This window comes from Micropterus salmoides, unplaced genomic scaffold (assembly GCF_014851395.1).
Source record: "Micropterus salmoides isolate LMB-PRFRI ecotype aquatic unplaced genomic scaffold, ASM1485139v1 Ms_hic_scaffold_9, whole genome shotgun sequence".
In the NCBI taxonomy this organism is placed as follows: domain Eukaryota; kingdom Metazoa; phylum Chordata; class Actinopteri; order Centrarchiformes; family Centrarchidae; genus Micropterus; species Micropterus salmoides.
In genome coordinates this window covers 733,600-748,505 of record NW_024044681.1, presented here as the reverse complement: position 1 = coordinate 748,505, position 14,906 = coordinate 733,600, and the positions used below count along the sequence as shown (strand labels likewise).

The 14,906-nt window shown below is 37.6% G+C and overlaps 1 protein-coding gene across 1 annotated transcript; it reads left to right on the top strand.

The window, feature by feature from the left end:
- The first annotated feature begins 259 nt into the window (after nucleotides 1-259).
- LOC119894960 (CD63 antigen-like) lies at nucleotides 260-9,920 on the top strand. The gene is made up of 9 exons (XM_038707680.1): nucleotides 260-418; nucleotides 2,848-2,904; nucleotides 5,312-5,431; nucleotides 5,559-5,633; nucleotides 6,338-6,433; nucleotides 6,946-7,056; nucleotides 7,448-7,480; nucleotides 7,567-7,650; nucleotides 8,143-9,920. Exons 1-9 carry the CDS (start codon nucleotides 359-361, stop codon nucleotides 8,233-8,235), a joined length of 729 nt encoding a protein of 242 aa, XP_038563608.1. The 5' UTR covers nucleotides 260-358; the 3' UTR covers nucleotides 8,236-9,920.
- The last annotated feature ends 4,986 nt before the right edge of the window (nucleotides 9,921-14,906 follow it).

Below are 14,906 nucleotides of genomic sequence, written 5' to 3'. Positions count from 1 at the left end.
GGATCTTTTTTAAAGATTCTTTGTTAAACAAAAGTTAATAATTAAGTCAATAACTGAACTAAAACCCTAATAAATCAATTATAATAATAAAAATAATAAATCCTTTATGTAATTGAATGTGAAGCACTTTAAGGTGCAACTTGTTTGTGAAACTTTTTGTCCTCACAGTTGCATCACAGTTGACTCCTGTGTGTAGATTCCAGTGTTTGGCTGCAGATCAGTTCTGAGTGACGTAGCTCTGCATTCACTCTCACTCACATTCACTCTGTAGGCAGTTTATTACAGCACACAGGGCTGCACATCATCACACACACCGTTACCGCTTCACTTCTTCATCTCTGAGAGCCAAAAACTAAAGATGGGAAAAATTAACGGGTGCATCAAATGCCTCTTTATCTTCTTCAATGTGCTGTTTGCAGTAAGTAGAAACACTTTTTATAATTTTACATAAATTTTAGTTCAGTTTAGTATTTTTGTGGTTTTATTTTTATTAGTTTAGTATTTGTGTTTGGAGCAAAAGATGAATTGTTTTGTTAAAACACATCAGAGTTAATGTTAAATTGTTCTGAAACAAACAGGTGGATACGATCAAAGTGAAAGAAAATTGTAATTGTTTGATTATCAGATTTTACCAAACAAAAAAGAAAGGTGGAAAAAAGTTTAAATGCTTAAAAGAACATAAGATACAGGTTTACTTAGAAGAAAGATAAAAAAACAGACTTTAAAGACTTTAATAAACTAATAAAGTCTAAACTATATATAGTAAATATTGTCATGATGTTTGATTAAAATTGAAAGTAAAGTGGTAAAACGTCAAACAAAGACGTGAAGCATCAGGTTTCAATCATGCAGGTACAGATAGTTTTATTGTTCATAACAGTCACTTCCAGTAACTGAAAAAAAAAAAAAAACTCAGACAAAGAGGGGAAGGCATGGGTCATATTTCAGACAGCCCACCGACCCCCTTTTTCATCTAAAGCCTCATTCCTTTCTGCTACACAGACGAGACGTGTTTTCAACGCCAAGCACTGATGGAAAAAAAGAAAAAAAGAGAAGCAATTTAAAGAGGGTGGAGTCTGAGGAGGCGGTTTACAGTTTGAGGGACATTTGAGATGCATTTCATTTAAAAAAAAAAACAGCTTAAAAGTCAATAAAAATGAACCAAATGTCAATATGTGCAAGAGACTTTTGTAGACTAAATGAATGAAAACAAAGCTGAATCCCTTGAACTTTCTCTAATAGGTTTTTCCTTTTGCAATGCTTCAAAGAGGGCCTTTCTTTTGCCCACTTTCCCCACCCACACAAGGGCGGGAAAAGGTTTCGAGTTTCCATCTTGTTTTTCTCATATTTTAATTTTATTGTTTAATTAAAGCAGAAATATTGTGTTTGGCACAGTTCTTACAAATAAATCATGTAAGTGCAACATTATAGATTAAAAAAACATAAATTTGAATGCTTCCAGGTTGAGACGGTTATAGTTCGTGTGAGCGTTCTTGTGAATTGGAGAGCGTCTCTGGTGCACCGTCTCCCTCTACCGTCTCAGTGGAGAAATCTCTATCAGGAGACAAGGGAGACAAAATAAAAACCCCAGCATGCACTGGTATCAATGCAATGTCTGGATAAATAGAAATTACAGAGATAGTGAGCACACTTTTGATTTTGTGGAAATTACATATTCATGGGTTTAGTTATTTTATGCTCTGAAATTGAAAACATCTGAGAGTTGAGACTATTTTCCAGCCACTTGAAGCTTTTAAAGACAATGAAAAATGCATTATCTAAGTTATCCAATCGAGCGTCACTGTAAAACTATTTTGAACTAATGACTCATCTTAAACTCAGGGACAGTTATATAGATGTATCATCATGCCCGTTCGTTTGTGGGAAGTTAGTATAGGTGTTTTTGGATTTTAGCTGCCCATAATTTGAGGTTTAATAAATTACTATAAGTCTCCTTTCTGCCTCCTCCTGGAGGGGAGCAGTCCTACAGCTCCATCTCACCATGTACAATCGCAAACCAACCTATTTTCAAGGATTTGATTTAAATCCCTCTTGTAACTAAACTCTGCCCACACGTTTAGTTTTGTTCACAATGGAACTAAAGATGTGTCCCTGAGCAAGACACTTAACCCCTAGTTGCTCCAGAAGTGTGCGACCTCAATTGTAAGTCACTTTGGATAAAAGTGTCAGCTAAATGAATAAATGAAAAGATTAATATTTGTGTTACATTTCATGTCATTAAACAGTTAGAAATTGTATAAATTTAAAGTCTAGATGTTCTTCTTTAAATTCCTCTCTAGTGCACTTTTAAAGAAGTGTTTCTGTCATGTTGTTTTGGAAAGAAAATATTTTAAATTCCCTGCTTATGCCTCCTCACACTGGCTCTAGGAGACCCCGCCCCCTTTAAGTTTTATTTAAGTTAGAATCATTTATAATAATTTGTAAGCGATGTACATTTTGAATTGCTTTTGGTTGTGATAAGTAGATGTGTAAATATGTAAAGTTTCAAAACTTTCTTTGGCTGTAACTATTATTAATAATTTATTTATTATTGTGTTATTTATTAATTTTTATTTGTTTATTTGATTGCATTTTGTTGTCGGATGTTTCTGTTTTACATATATTTGAAATAAAACACCTAATTAAAAAAATACATTTAAGTTTGAAATACAGTGATGTGGGCTTGTCAAAGCTTTGCCAGCAGAGTTAATGTTATGTTTCATTGTTTGTTATTTTTTATTCCATGAAGTAGTTTGTTTTCTCATTTTCTGTTAATTCTTCCTTCTATCTTGCATTCACTTTCTATTTTTACCACTCTTTAAACTAAACAATGTGGTGTGTCCTCAGATCATCGGATGTGTGCTGATCTATGGGGCGGTGAAGGCCAGCGCCATCAGCAGTCAGGTAAACAACAACAACAACAACAACAACAACAGTAGTGAATCCACTTCATGTTCCACATTGTTGCATAAAAATGCAGAACACATAAAATCTTGACTATTTGAGTGTTTCAAACAGGAATATATGCTTTTTAAAAATGTAATAAAAGCAACTATAATGAAATTACTATTACACTTCTATCTGTCGCAAGTGTTGGACCATAAATAGTGTCGACAGAAGCTAAACCGGAAGGGTTTGTCTGCCTGGGGACCAAATAATGAATGTGAGCTGCCAGATGAATTCCCTCCTTGTTCTTTATCTCTGTCATGTCAATGGTCGCTGCCAGACATGCATTTACAACTAACCATTACAGGATGTCTGTTTGCAGAACGAGCAGCAGATTTACTGTAATGTGACTCACAGGGTGAACCAGTCAGATTCACATGTGAACAATTAAGAATTTTAGAAGTGTCAGTTTGGGGAAATGCAGAGCGGTTTAAGGAACTGTTTGTGTTCATTACTCTAAAAACTTCTAAAAAAAAGAAAGCGGCTGGTTTGCGTTTGTGAAAATCAAGGCTGTTAATCATGACATCACATGTATAATCCTCTATACAGCACATCTGAATACCTGTTTAGAAATGTTTACAGGACTGTCAGTGTTTCTCTTCATGCAGAACAGATGCAGCTCGTGGGAGGTTTTCCATTCTCACAGTCGACCTTCTCTGAAACAGAGAAACAGGATGGCTCTGAAAATGTTATCAGAAATACTGAAAGCAAAATAACTCCACCTCTTTTTGTGTAATAGAGCAAACACGTTCATTGTTTTTAATAAATGACATTTACTTTCCATTTTTGTTGAATATAGCAACATGCATTCCATCGTCCATTTAAAAGAAATGCAGAATTTAACCTTGCTAATGAGCTGAAAGTTGATACCCATATCTGTATAGTATTGATCCTTATAAAAAAAAAAACTATACTTGTGTCTGGAAAATACATTAAAAAAACTGGGGTCCTTTTATGTTAAAAAAAAATGAAATTTTGCATTTTATTGCAATTTTCTTTATTTTTCTCTCACCAAAAATGTAATTATTAGTAATGACCAAGAAAACCTTTACACGTCACACGATTTTTGAAACCTCTCACTCAAAGAGCAAAACCTCACCTCAAATCTCCAAAATCATTAGCCATTTCTCAGCCTTTCATGTTCAGTTTTCATGCGCATTTCATTTTTTCAAAACACTGCACACAATTCTGTACCTAAGACACAAAAATCTAACAGGAAGTGATCTGCTGTCTTTTTCCAAACAATCAATGAAAATGCTTTTCACCAGGTCACACGTGCAAGCACTAACTGCTTAACTGATCACTAACCAGTCACTGCTTTAGTCTACAGCTGACCTAAACATAGGTCAAAGGTCAGATTACCTGTTGAACAATGGATGCCAACAATGGACAGAGAGCAAGGGGAGGGAGAGGCAGGGGGCGACAACGTGGGCAAGTTCAAGGAGGAAGAGGACTAGGGCAAAGAAGAAAAGGAAGGAGAGCCATCATTGTTGCCCAACTTGAGTTGCTTTACAGCGGCGTCCATAATTTGAACCTTCAGAAATTAGAACAGGTCGCAACAATCTTGTGGTTATTTCAGCAGTACAGTCTTGTACAATAAGTATTCATTTTTGGCAATAAAAGTAAAAATTATACTTTTGGTTTACATATGTTTATGGTTTCCTTTTCCTGTATGCTACTGTACACAACACCGTGCTGCTGTTACAACTGTAATGTTTTGCCAGGTAAATATGTGCTGTTTCAGAATTGCCGTGGTGTTTGTAGTGTAATTTTCAGCACCTCTCAGCAGATTACTTTCACTCTAGAACATCGTATGGAAATGTACACATAAGCCTTTGAAAGACAAAAGAGCTTTAGATTTAGAATCACAGTGTGTGAATAGTGTGTCCAATAATTTACTATTTTGACAAAACATTTTTGCCATCTGATGCCAATGCTTCATTTTGAGATGTGTTTACGGCATTTTGAAGGCAGTGTTTCATTTTGAAGGAGATGTGAGGCATTTTGTATGAGCAGTTTTGGGAGTTTTGACGAAAGGAGACATAGTTTTGAAAACGTGTAAGCAGTTGTAAAAAACTGTAAAGTCTCCTTTGAAGCAGTGAACATTGGATGGATATCTCCGTTACATTCTTATCTGTCTATTAAAAGCTGCATTACTAATATAGTGTTTTGGATCATAGCCTTTATTTAAATGGTGTTCCAACTAGATCTTCAACATGTACCAGGTTTTAGAGGGGAAGTACTGAGTGATGCAGAGTCATACATTTTTATTTTTTTCATGGGATTTATTGACAATAAAATATTTTCAGTCATCATTTAAGTGTTTACTCAGTGCTTGTGTCATTGTCCTGTCATGGCGTAACAGGTGTCGGCGGCTGGGGTCCCGAGTCTGGCATGGATATGGGTGTTTGCCATCGGCGTCCTCGGCGTCTCCAGCCTGGGAATCTATGCAGGCTGCTCCGAGAAAGACCTCGCCCTCAAAATAGTACGTAGCCCATGTCAAAAAGAGACAGAACTCAGAGGAAGAATCAACGTGATGTTTTTATTTGCTCACTCTAATCAACAAAACAAAAAATGTGTCATCTTATCTTTGAATATTGTTTCGTGTACAGTTTGCAGGCTTCATGGGGGTTGGAATGATCATCATGCTGATCTTTGGCATCGTTGTCGTTGTCATGAGGAACAAGGTCATCCATCTATCCGCCCATAAATGACAGTGTTTGATTTCTGTCAATCTGTTTCTGTATCTATCATCTATGATCTCCATGTTCTGTTATGTTGATGCTATTCTTACCCAGTCTGTCTACCTGTCTCACTTAAAGCTTTGCCTTTGTTAATAATCTCTCTGCATCTTAATGATAATTCCAGCTGTGTCCAAAATCTCTCCCTTGTGTTTCTAAAGGCTTGGTGACCATAGCATGTACATTATTTCTTCCTACACTATCTGTTGCTTTGCCTTTCATAAATGTGAAAATTACAGTCAAACACCAACTAGTTATAGCTTAAAATTTGTTTAAATTCCCATCTCTACATAGTAAATAATAATCGCAAATAAATCAGACAGCAGATGTTTACGATTACGCCAATATTCTCTATATTTTGATGTTATTTTTTTGTGCTCTCTCCATCTTGACTCTGATGTTGCTACCATTAGTTACTCCCTCTCATATAATTATCTTATAATGTATCCAAATTCACTCTGTTTTTTAGTGCAGATAGAAATTTTGGAAACAGTATCTGCTCTTCTCTCTCTCGTCTATCTACCATGATCCTACCTTTGTTTCCTCTCTATCTTGATTCTAATGTTTTCTGTTTCAATCCCAATACTTACATTTCCTCTCTTTTCTTTACATCTATCTTGATGCTGATGTTGTTCTTTCTCTTCTTGTAGGTGAAGAACTTCTTTGACAGCATGTCCACTGAGTTGGCAAAGCCCTACATGGAAGACGAAGGACTGAGAATGCTGCTTGAGGGGATCCAGCAATCTGTAATGTGTACTATTAACCCTTATGAGTGTAATCTAGCTAGACTGAAAAATACTTTGTAGGCTCTTCTAGGATAAATGCTTACCAGTGGATGGATGAGGTATTTCTCTTAAGTACACAGACAACCTTCATATAATCACATTTTTACACTTGAGAGTTTTGCGTTGCAGATTATGACAGTCAAAATGATAGCAGCTAAAACAAACAAACAAACAAAAAAACAGGGCACACTTTGAAAAACCCTCAAGGAGGTTCAACAATCCTTATTGTAAATTTTACACAAACTTTTTTCAAATATGGTCATAAAACAGGTGAAATTGAAAAATAAAGCCCTTCTCAAAAAATCTCTACAGTTGAGCTAAATAAAACCATGTCTTGGTTTTAAAACTACATGAGATTTTCAGTATTTATAATTAACTGATTATGTCTTGCATTATGTTCTTTCTTTCAGTGAATATTGATATCCTTTATCAATTCAGTTTCAGTTGAAACTCACACTCTCTTGTGGTTGTAGGGCCAGTGCTGCGGAGTGGTGAGTGAACAGGACTGGGGTAATGAAATCCCTCAATCCTGTGAGTGCAACTCAAATGGACTATTTGGATCTGGATGTAAAGCCAAACCCCAGGTTGGTTTTGTAAAATAATATCAGGTTTAGAATATATACTGTATATCAGATGGGGGCTCCAAAGGCTGAGTGAAAACAATCTTACATTGAACATTGCATTAGTTATTAAAAGGAGAATAGGCTGAATGTGTGTGATTTAGTTAGAGATACTTCAGAGATACAGTAGTTTTTAAACTTTCCCCCAGCGTCTATTTCAAGTTCTATGTAAAATCAGACATTAACCCCCCTCAAACAGCCAAAAAGGCATGATCTTCATTTCGTAACGCCTCTGCAAAGATTCGACTGCGAGACTGACTGTTGAATCGGGCTCCTTCTGTCGAAACGTCGAATCTTCAACGATTGAGGGTCACCCCTACTATGATGATCATATTTTGCTCTTGTTTTCTTGCAGGGAACCATGGGCCCAAGCCAAATCTATAAACAGGTATTCAATCATTCAACCAAACAAAACACCATCCAATTTACGAGTTAGTGATGTTAATGCCCCTTTCTCCATCTCTTCTTCTGCAGTCCTGCAGTGACTACATCTTTGGGTGGTTCAACTTCTTCTTTCAGATAGTCATGGGCTTCTTCTTTGGATTTGCTGTCACTGCCGTAAGCGCCACTGTTACTCTCCTTCGTTGTTGTTTTGTCGTGTTCTATGACTGCATCGTTTATTAAGCTCCAGCAATTGTTCAAGATCCATAATCACTGTGGGTATATCTAAAGCTTCAGTGGAGGGAAAATAAACCACAGACCTATATTTGGTAATATAGAGTTTCAATGTGTGAGCAGGAATTTCCAGCGAATAAAATTAATGATGATCAAGCCTGTGTAATTAAAAAAAAGTCAACTATGAGTCTCAAAATGCATTTTGGTAGGAACCACCATCAGTTGACTTTAACTTTTGTTTTTCCCGTTGCTGGTAGTGAAATTATAGTTGACAGTACTCCACATGTTTATCAGCTCACCCCTGCCAGCTGTTGGCCTCTAGTCAGTGAGATATTTGCTTGATTGATATCTTTCACTACTGTTGGGATTTCAAGGTGTGTGACAGCTGGTCTACTGTACCTGTATGTCTTTCTAACTGACTACCTGTCTTTCTAGCTGCTGGGCCTGCTGATCTCCATCCTGATGATCCATCAGGTCAAACGTCATGACAGAACAGGAGGAGCAAACATTGCCATGAAGGGATACTGAAGGGAACCCTCCACCCCTGACCTTTAACTTCTGCACTGTGACAGGAGAACTCAGTGGTCAATACATGATATCTTCTTTATATATCATTTTTTTAAAACCACATTTCTGCCTTATATGAGAGTCAGGGAAAAGGCACGATGTGGCATGCTGCAGGAAGATTTCATTTCAGGAGTAGAAGTGTTGCCTCACAGCCTTTTTTCTGTCAGATTTCTATTGTAGAAAATATAGCAAACATTTATTTTTTTTATGAATCTCTTGTGTGTTATTTGATGGTATGCTGCATGCCGTCTTTTCTATAATATTTCTCTGTTATATAAGTCTACTATAACAAAGTATTATAGCAGAAATATTATATAACAGAGGCAGGTTCTAAGCTCAGCCTTTACCTCTGACTACAGTTCTACTAACCTACAAGGAGGTCATTGGTGTTGATAGTTTGGTGATGTAGTGAGTGCTTGTAGGGCTACTTGGCAAAGTAGTGGAGCTGGCAAGCTAATTGCTAACACACAAGGCAGCAAGGAGCATGCTAGTGCTAATCTGTCATCATAGTTATTCCAGCTAAATGTCTGGCTTGCCATATGTGTCCTTTCACTTTAAGATTACCAGATTAGCATGCAAGCTAACTGCCTCACTAACTGGCCAATTAGTTCACACAGGTTTTTCAAAAGATATTTGTACCACAGACTCTTGTACCACAAACAAACATTATGGAGCAGTTTAGATTCTAGCAAAGGAAGTTAAATGAATAAGCAAAAAGGATGGCTGCCACTGAAAAGCTCAGAACTGTCCAAACACAACAGCACACATTTGCACATAAAAGGTGACCAAAGATAGGTTTGACGGAAGATATGTGCGTGGATTTATTCCGTCCCCATGAGCAACTCCCCTAATCGCAGTCGTTTATTTTGCTGCAAAATATTGGTTAATATTAGTGTGTCCATCACAGAGGTGGGTCCAGGACTTGTTTAGCCTAGTTTAGCATAGAGAGGCGGGAGCTGATGGGGGAACTTCTAGCCAAGCTTTAATTGGCAATGGGACAATTACTGTAATCCAATCATAATCTGCACTGAAAACTTTTCCAGATTTGATGGCACTTAGAATTTCTGAGGTCTGAGGACTCTTCAAAACTATGATTGCATGTGAACATTTAAAAACATGTCATAAGAAAACTGTCACCTGTTAGTGTTTGTAGAACATTTAGGACAATGAACTTGCATATTTTCCAAAGCTGCGTGCGTGTATTTGTAAAACACTTCAGTCATTTGAAAACAGAACACTCCTCTGGACATTTTGTCATATGGTTGAATGTCATAACCTGATGTAACATTGTCAATATAAGTAAATAAGTAATATTGTTTTTTTTCTTGTAACAAGCAGGTAACACAAATTAGAGGCAGATATTAGATATTAGATGTGTTATCTGTCTCAGTACAGTTGTTACATAGAAGCCACTAGAAAAATGAGATTACAAAACTTTCAGAGTTTAATTTAGGATTAAGCCATGTAACAAACCAAACAACAGCTCAGGGTTACAAGCTTTCAGATCTGCCACAGAGAGTGAACGCCACACTGCCATTAAAAAAGGGGAACAAAGACTTATGTTATAGACAAATGCTGTAACAGGAACTGTGTTATTGTGAAATCTGCACTCATATCATTTCAAAATAAACTCTAGAGACTGAAAACAAAGTCTCCTTTTCTTGTGTTTGAATGTGATAGGTAGGATTTAAGGCAAGGCAAGATTTTAGATTGGCGCCCCCTGTGCCCAACCCTAAAAGGTCTGTAACATTACCCACCGCAGGGGTCAAGGGTCATCCTCCTCATTCCTTAGGAAATGTTTAAAGAGGTTTAACAGTCAAATTCAGAATTTTAAAGCATGTATAGATGCAAAGCCAAGTCACTAATAAAGTGTGATCAGCATACTTGTCATCCTGCACGTCATAGCCTAAATTGGGAGACCAGACCCGACCTGGTATCTGGGAATGTTGTTCCCCAGTGTGTCAACCCAGACTGTTTTCTGATGTCTTTTTTATTTTTTTAAAATTTTTTTATCTAAGCGCATTAATTTTTGTTTCAACAGTGGAGGGAACACAAATGAAGGACAGGTCTGGGGGTCCTCCGAAAGTTTGTCTCTGCCAGTCTTACTAGGGTAGGGTGGCTCTGTCTGTGAGAAAGAGTGCATTAAATTCTCTTTTCAGATTAAAAATAAGGAAATGTATAAAATCAGAAGCAGATAGTGTGTAACATAACGTTGTGACTGTTCTGGCCAGCTGGCTGTTGAAACAGGTTCCCTCCTCTATGACCAATAACCAGCTGCTGGAGACTTGACAAGCAGAAACATAAAAACATCATGTTGATCAGAGTATTAAAACATTTAGAACAGATAAAAAAAAGGGATACATTTGCGATTAAATATTTGAATCGGTCGACAGCCCTACTTTATTTATATAAAGGGAAACACTAAATTCAGGGTCATCCATCCACACTGGTACACACTGGACAGGTCGCCAGTCCATCGCAGGGTCACACATAGACAAACAACAACAACCAAGTACAATTTTGAGCCACCAATTAACCTAGTCCACATGTCTTTGGACAGCCGGAGCACCCGGAGAGAACCCAACACTGAACAAAACACTGAAATGCATCTTTGGCAGTGGAAACCTGACGCTATAGCCACTCTGCAGGCTGAAGAGGAATTCGCTCTTTAGAAGATTCAGTGAGTTGTTCACCGTACCTTTTGTGTGCATGGATGATTAATCGTTAACTGAGATCAATCTGATAAGACTTAAATCAGCTTAGAGGCGTTCCTATCTCTGTAATAGGATATGATGGTCAATGGTATCAAATGCAACGCTATGATCTAACAAGACAAGTAAGGAGGCAAGTTCTTTGTCTGATGTAAAATACCAACCTGAACCCTCCCTCACCTCTGACCCCTCACGCCAAAAGCAAGGCATCTGGGTTTTCTGGCATCATCAGGTAGGCAAGAACCACGTGGGAGGTTTTCAGGCATAAGTTTTTGGAGGGGGTCTACAATTTGAGATGTTGAGTACGTTAGACCTTGAGGCCCTAAGTGGTTGCTTGCCTTGCCTGTCAATAAAATTCACTTCAGCTCCAGAGACAACATGCCCATCATCAGTGATCACGTTTTCAATGGTATTTTAAACTGGGTCGTCAGACTGGCGTATACATTTCTTTCTTCAACAGATATTTGAAAACTTCATCCCGTCTTGATGTTTGTGATATTTGTTTTAGAAAATCAGTGCCAGTGAATCCAGCAGCCATACCAAAAGCTCAGAACTACTGAGAGAAAAGCTTGAAGGACAAATGGCTGCTGGTTGTGATTAAATGTTTGCTTCTTTGTGGACTTTGTGTGATATTTATTTGTAGTTTCATCCTGCAGCCACAAGATGACAGTAATGATATTAATTAATTACCCACCCTACCAAGATATCATTACCGGAATAAAAGGGTTAGGACAACTATTTTATTAAGTAAAACCTGTTGGTTTAAGTAAAACCTGTTGTTAATCCAGGTGTACAGACCGTAGTGGTCTGGTCTGCTTCTCAAAAGAGAAGCCTTCTCAATAATTCCAGATTCTGGTTTCTGTTTTCTACATGTTGCAGTCATACAGTATGTTCCATAGGTTCCAGTAACCGGTTTTAATGGTTTCTGTAGCACACTCTACAGGTATAAGAAGCTAACTTTCAGAACAAGCAATGGTGGAAGAAGAACAGCTTCTATTGAAGTACAAAAACAACAATGTAAAAGTAAAAAAATTTCCTATAGCAAAAAGTACCTAAGTATCAAAAGTAAAAGTATTCATTATGCAGCAATGTGGCCTCTGACTGATATATTATAATGATATTTTTGGATTGTTAATATTGATGCATCAGTGTAAGTTTCTCTAATCCTTGCTGCTTTCAAACATAATTTTACCTCTTAAACAGGCTTTTAACAGCCGCCCATACAAGCTAAAAATGTTGGGAAGCTTTGTAAGCTTAAGTTTTTATTTAAAATGCAAATCAAATAGTAACTACAATGCTCATCTAAGAGTCAGAACAACAGCGGTTGGCTACAGAGTTAAGTTGTATAGTTTACAGGCAGCTCTGAAGTGTTGGGATGTAAGCTATTTTTTTTTTAGGGTGGGATTTCCTGTTCTGAATGGGCACTGGGTTGTGCAACACCAGAGGATACTAACATCATGTTTCATACTACTTCTTTTGAAATCTGCCACTTTTCCCCCCCTTTTACTCACCCTTTCTATAATCCACTCTAGGGCATGAGGTTAGAAAGTGCAGCTCTGTCTATACCTGTCCTGTGTCACACTGGGAGCAGAGTCTCTCCTTTTGTGGTAGCCAGCTCTGTCTGTGGCCCTTTTCTATGGCCAGGCTATGTTCACTCAGTCTGGATGTTGTCAACATTTTTCTTAGTTTAGGACATTTTATTGTGCTCAGGTAGTTTGCCAGTGTGAATTCTCTTTTTAGGGTCAGATAACATTGGAATTTACTTTGTGTTTTGGTCGTTTCTTTCCAGTATTCAGTATATTTTTCTTTTTGCTTGTTGATGATTTGGTTTGGTCTGCTTGAGCTGGTGTTGCTGTCCTGAGGCTGTTGTGGGCTTTTTACTGCTGAGAGCCTCAGGACCAGCTGGCTGAGGGGACTCTTCTCTGGTTTCAGCTCCTGGTATGTTAGGGCTTTGTGATGGTATGTCTGGGGGTTAACTGATTTTAAGTGACTGTAAAATTGAATTGATCTTTTCTGTATTTTTAGTAAGAGGGGTTATTGGCCGAGGTCTGTACAGATTATCTGGTGTTTTTCTCTGCACCTGCAGGATGCTCTGACAGAACTCAGTATGGAAAGATTCTATGATTGTTTTGTCCCATTTGTCAACTTCATTATTAAGTTTTGGCCCCCAAATTTCACTGCCATATAGAATTATTGGTTCTAGAACAAATTGGAAATTTTAAGCCAGATTTCAATTGGAATATAGCTTTTAATGTTTCTTTTTATTGCATAGAAAGCTCTCCTTGCCACTTGCAGGCAGAACCGGATTAAGAATTTAGAGGCCCCTGGGAACAATGTCTTGTATGTAGCTAGATTATGTATACTCACAGTGTATAGGGGCCTTTAATGTGGTACAGATTTTGCTCTTTGGTGGTTTACAGAGAATCATATGTACAAATATTACAACGTAAATCCGTCATATCTTAATTTCCGGTTGAGCATTTATACCCCGTTTAAACCTGACATTAGCATGCAATCTGTATCTGGATACATTATCTGGCTAAGGAAAAAAACGTGCGTACATTCAGGTGTAAATGCATGCAGAACGTGTTGGGCCAGGTGTACGTCACCAAACTCCACCTCTTCCAGCTAATTGACGCAAGTCCAAGGCCCAATCCCAATGTCCACACTCACAGATTTTGAGGCGCGTTCCCGGGAAGTCCTTGAGGGCTTAGGGCTGTCCCACCGTCAAGGGCTCTCTCGCTGACATTTTGAGCCCTTTTTTGAGCCACATTTCTGCAGACTTTACCTGAAGGAATTGCCCACATTTCATTGTGATGTGATGTGAAACACAGGGGTTACCAGAAGCGTGAGAAAAATCACAGCAAATATGCCTTTTAAGAGAAAGAAGAAGAAGAAGAAGAAGAAGAAGGGTAAACAAACAAGTATGGAAACCAATCTGATGCTAAAACGGTTCAAATCATTTTACATAGATTTAAGATGGTGCATAGAACACATGAAGTCGGAGGAATGCAATCACCTTATTACACACCTATTTTATTCAACTATTTATTTGAGTTCTTTCTTGATGATGCTGTTTTGACCAACAATAGTGCATTGATTATTGACAAATGTAGATTGACATTTACCTCTTGTCCGCTCTGTAGGTCAAGAACCTGCAAGGACTTTGAAAATCAGGCAAATACATAAAATAAAAAGTGTGCAACATGTTTCAGCATCTTCGAGGTAATGTGAAAATGTGGCAAAGTGCAATTAAGTCTGTGAGGGTTCAGGGCTTAAGGTTTAGGTGGGATAGGGCCCAGCAAGTCTTGCTTTATCAACAAGTTGGACCTGAGTAACTAATTGAGATCCGACAGTAATGTGAGCAAAGTCAAGATAATTGCAACAAGTTTTAATACCAGGTGTAAATGCAGAGACTTATGGATTGGATGTCCTTATCCAGATGTGGATCACATGTTAATACCAGGTGTAAATGGGGCTTGAAGAAGAGGAAACAAGAGTAGAAAAGAAAGTTAAAACTACAAATCTAACAACGGACATTTTATGGCAGAAGAAGTATTTTTATCTTTTGATGCTTTATGTACATTTTACTGATGATATTTCTGTACTTTCACTTCAAGTAAGATTCTGCATGGAGTATTTTTAGTAAAATATCTGAGTACTTCTTCCACCACTGTAAATTGCAGTTGGCAACTTTAGGATCCATAACATGTGTAAAAACCATCTTGTTTGGTCTCTTTTAAAATATAATAAATCTCACATGGGAAGGAAAAAAAAAATCTTTCCCTGCTTCCCCCCAAAAGCCAGACTTAACCTCCCTTCTACAAAAAGCTAAATGTGCCCCTTTCTAAAAATGTTCACATAGTCCGTTGAGATTTAGTGATTTCTCTGTTGAAAGTGTTGTAACATGTGTGTTGATTT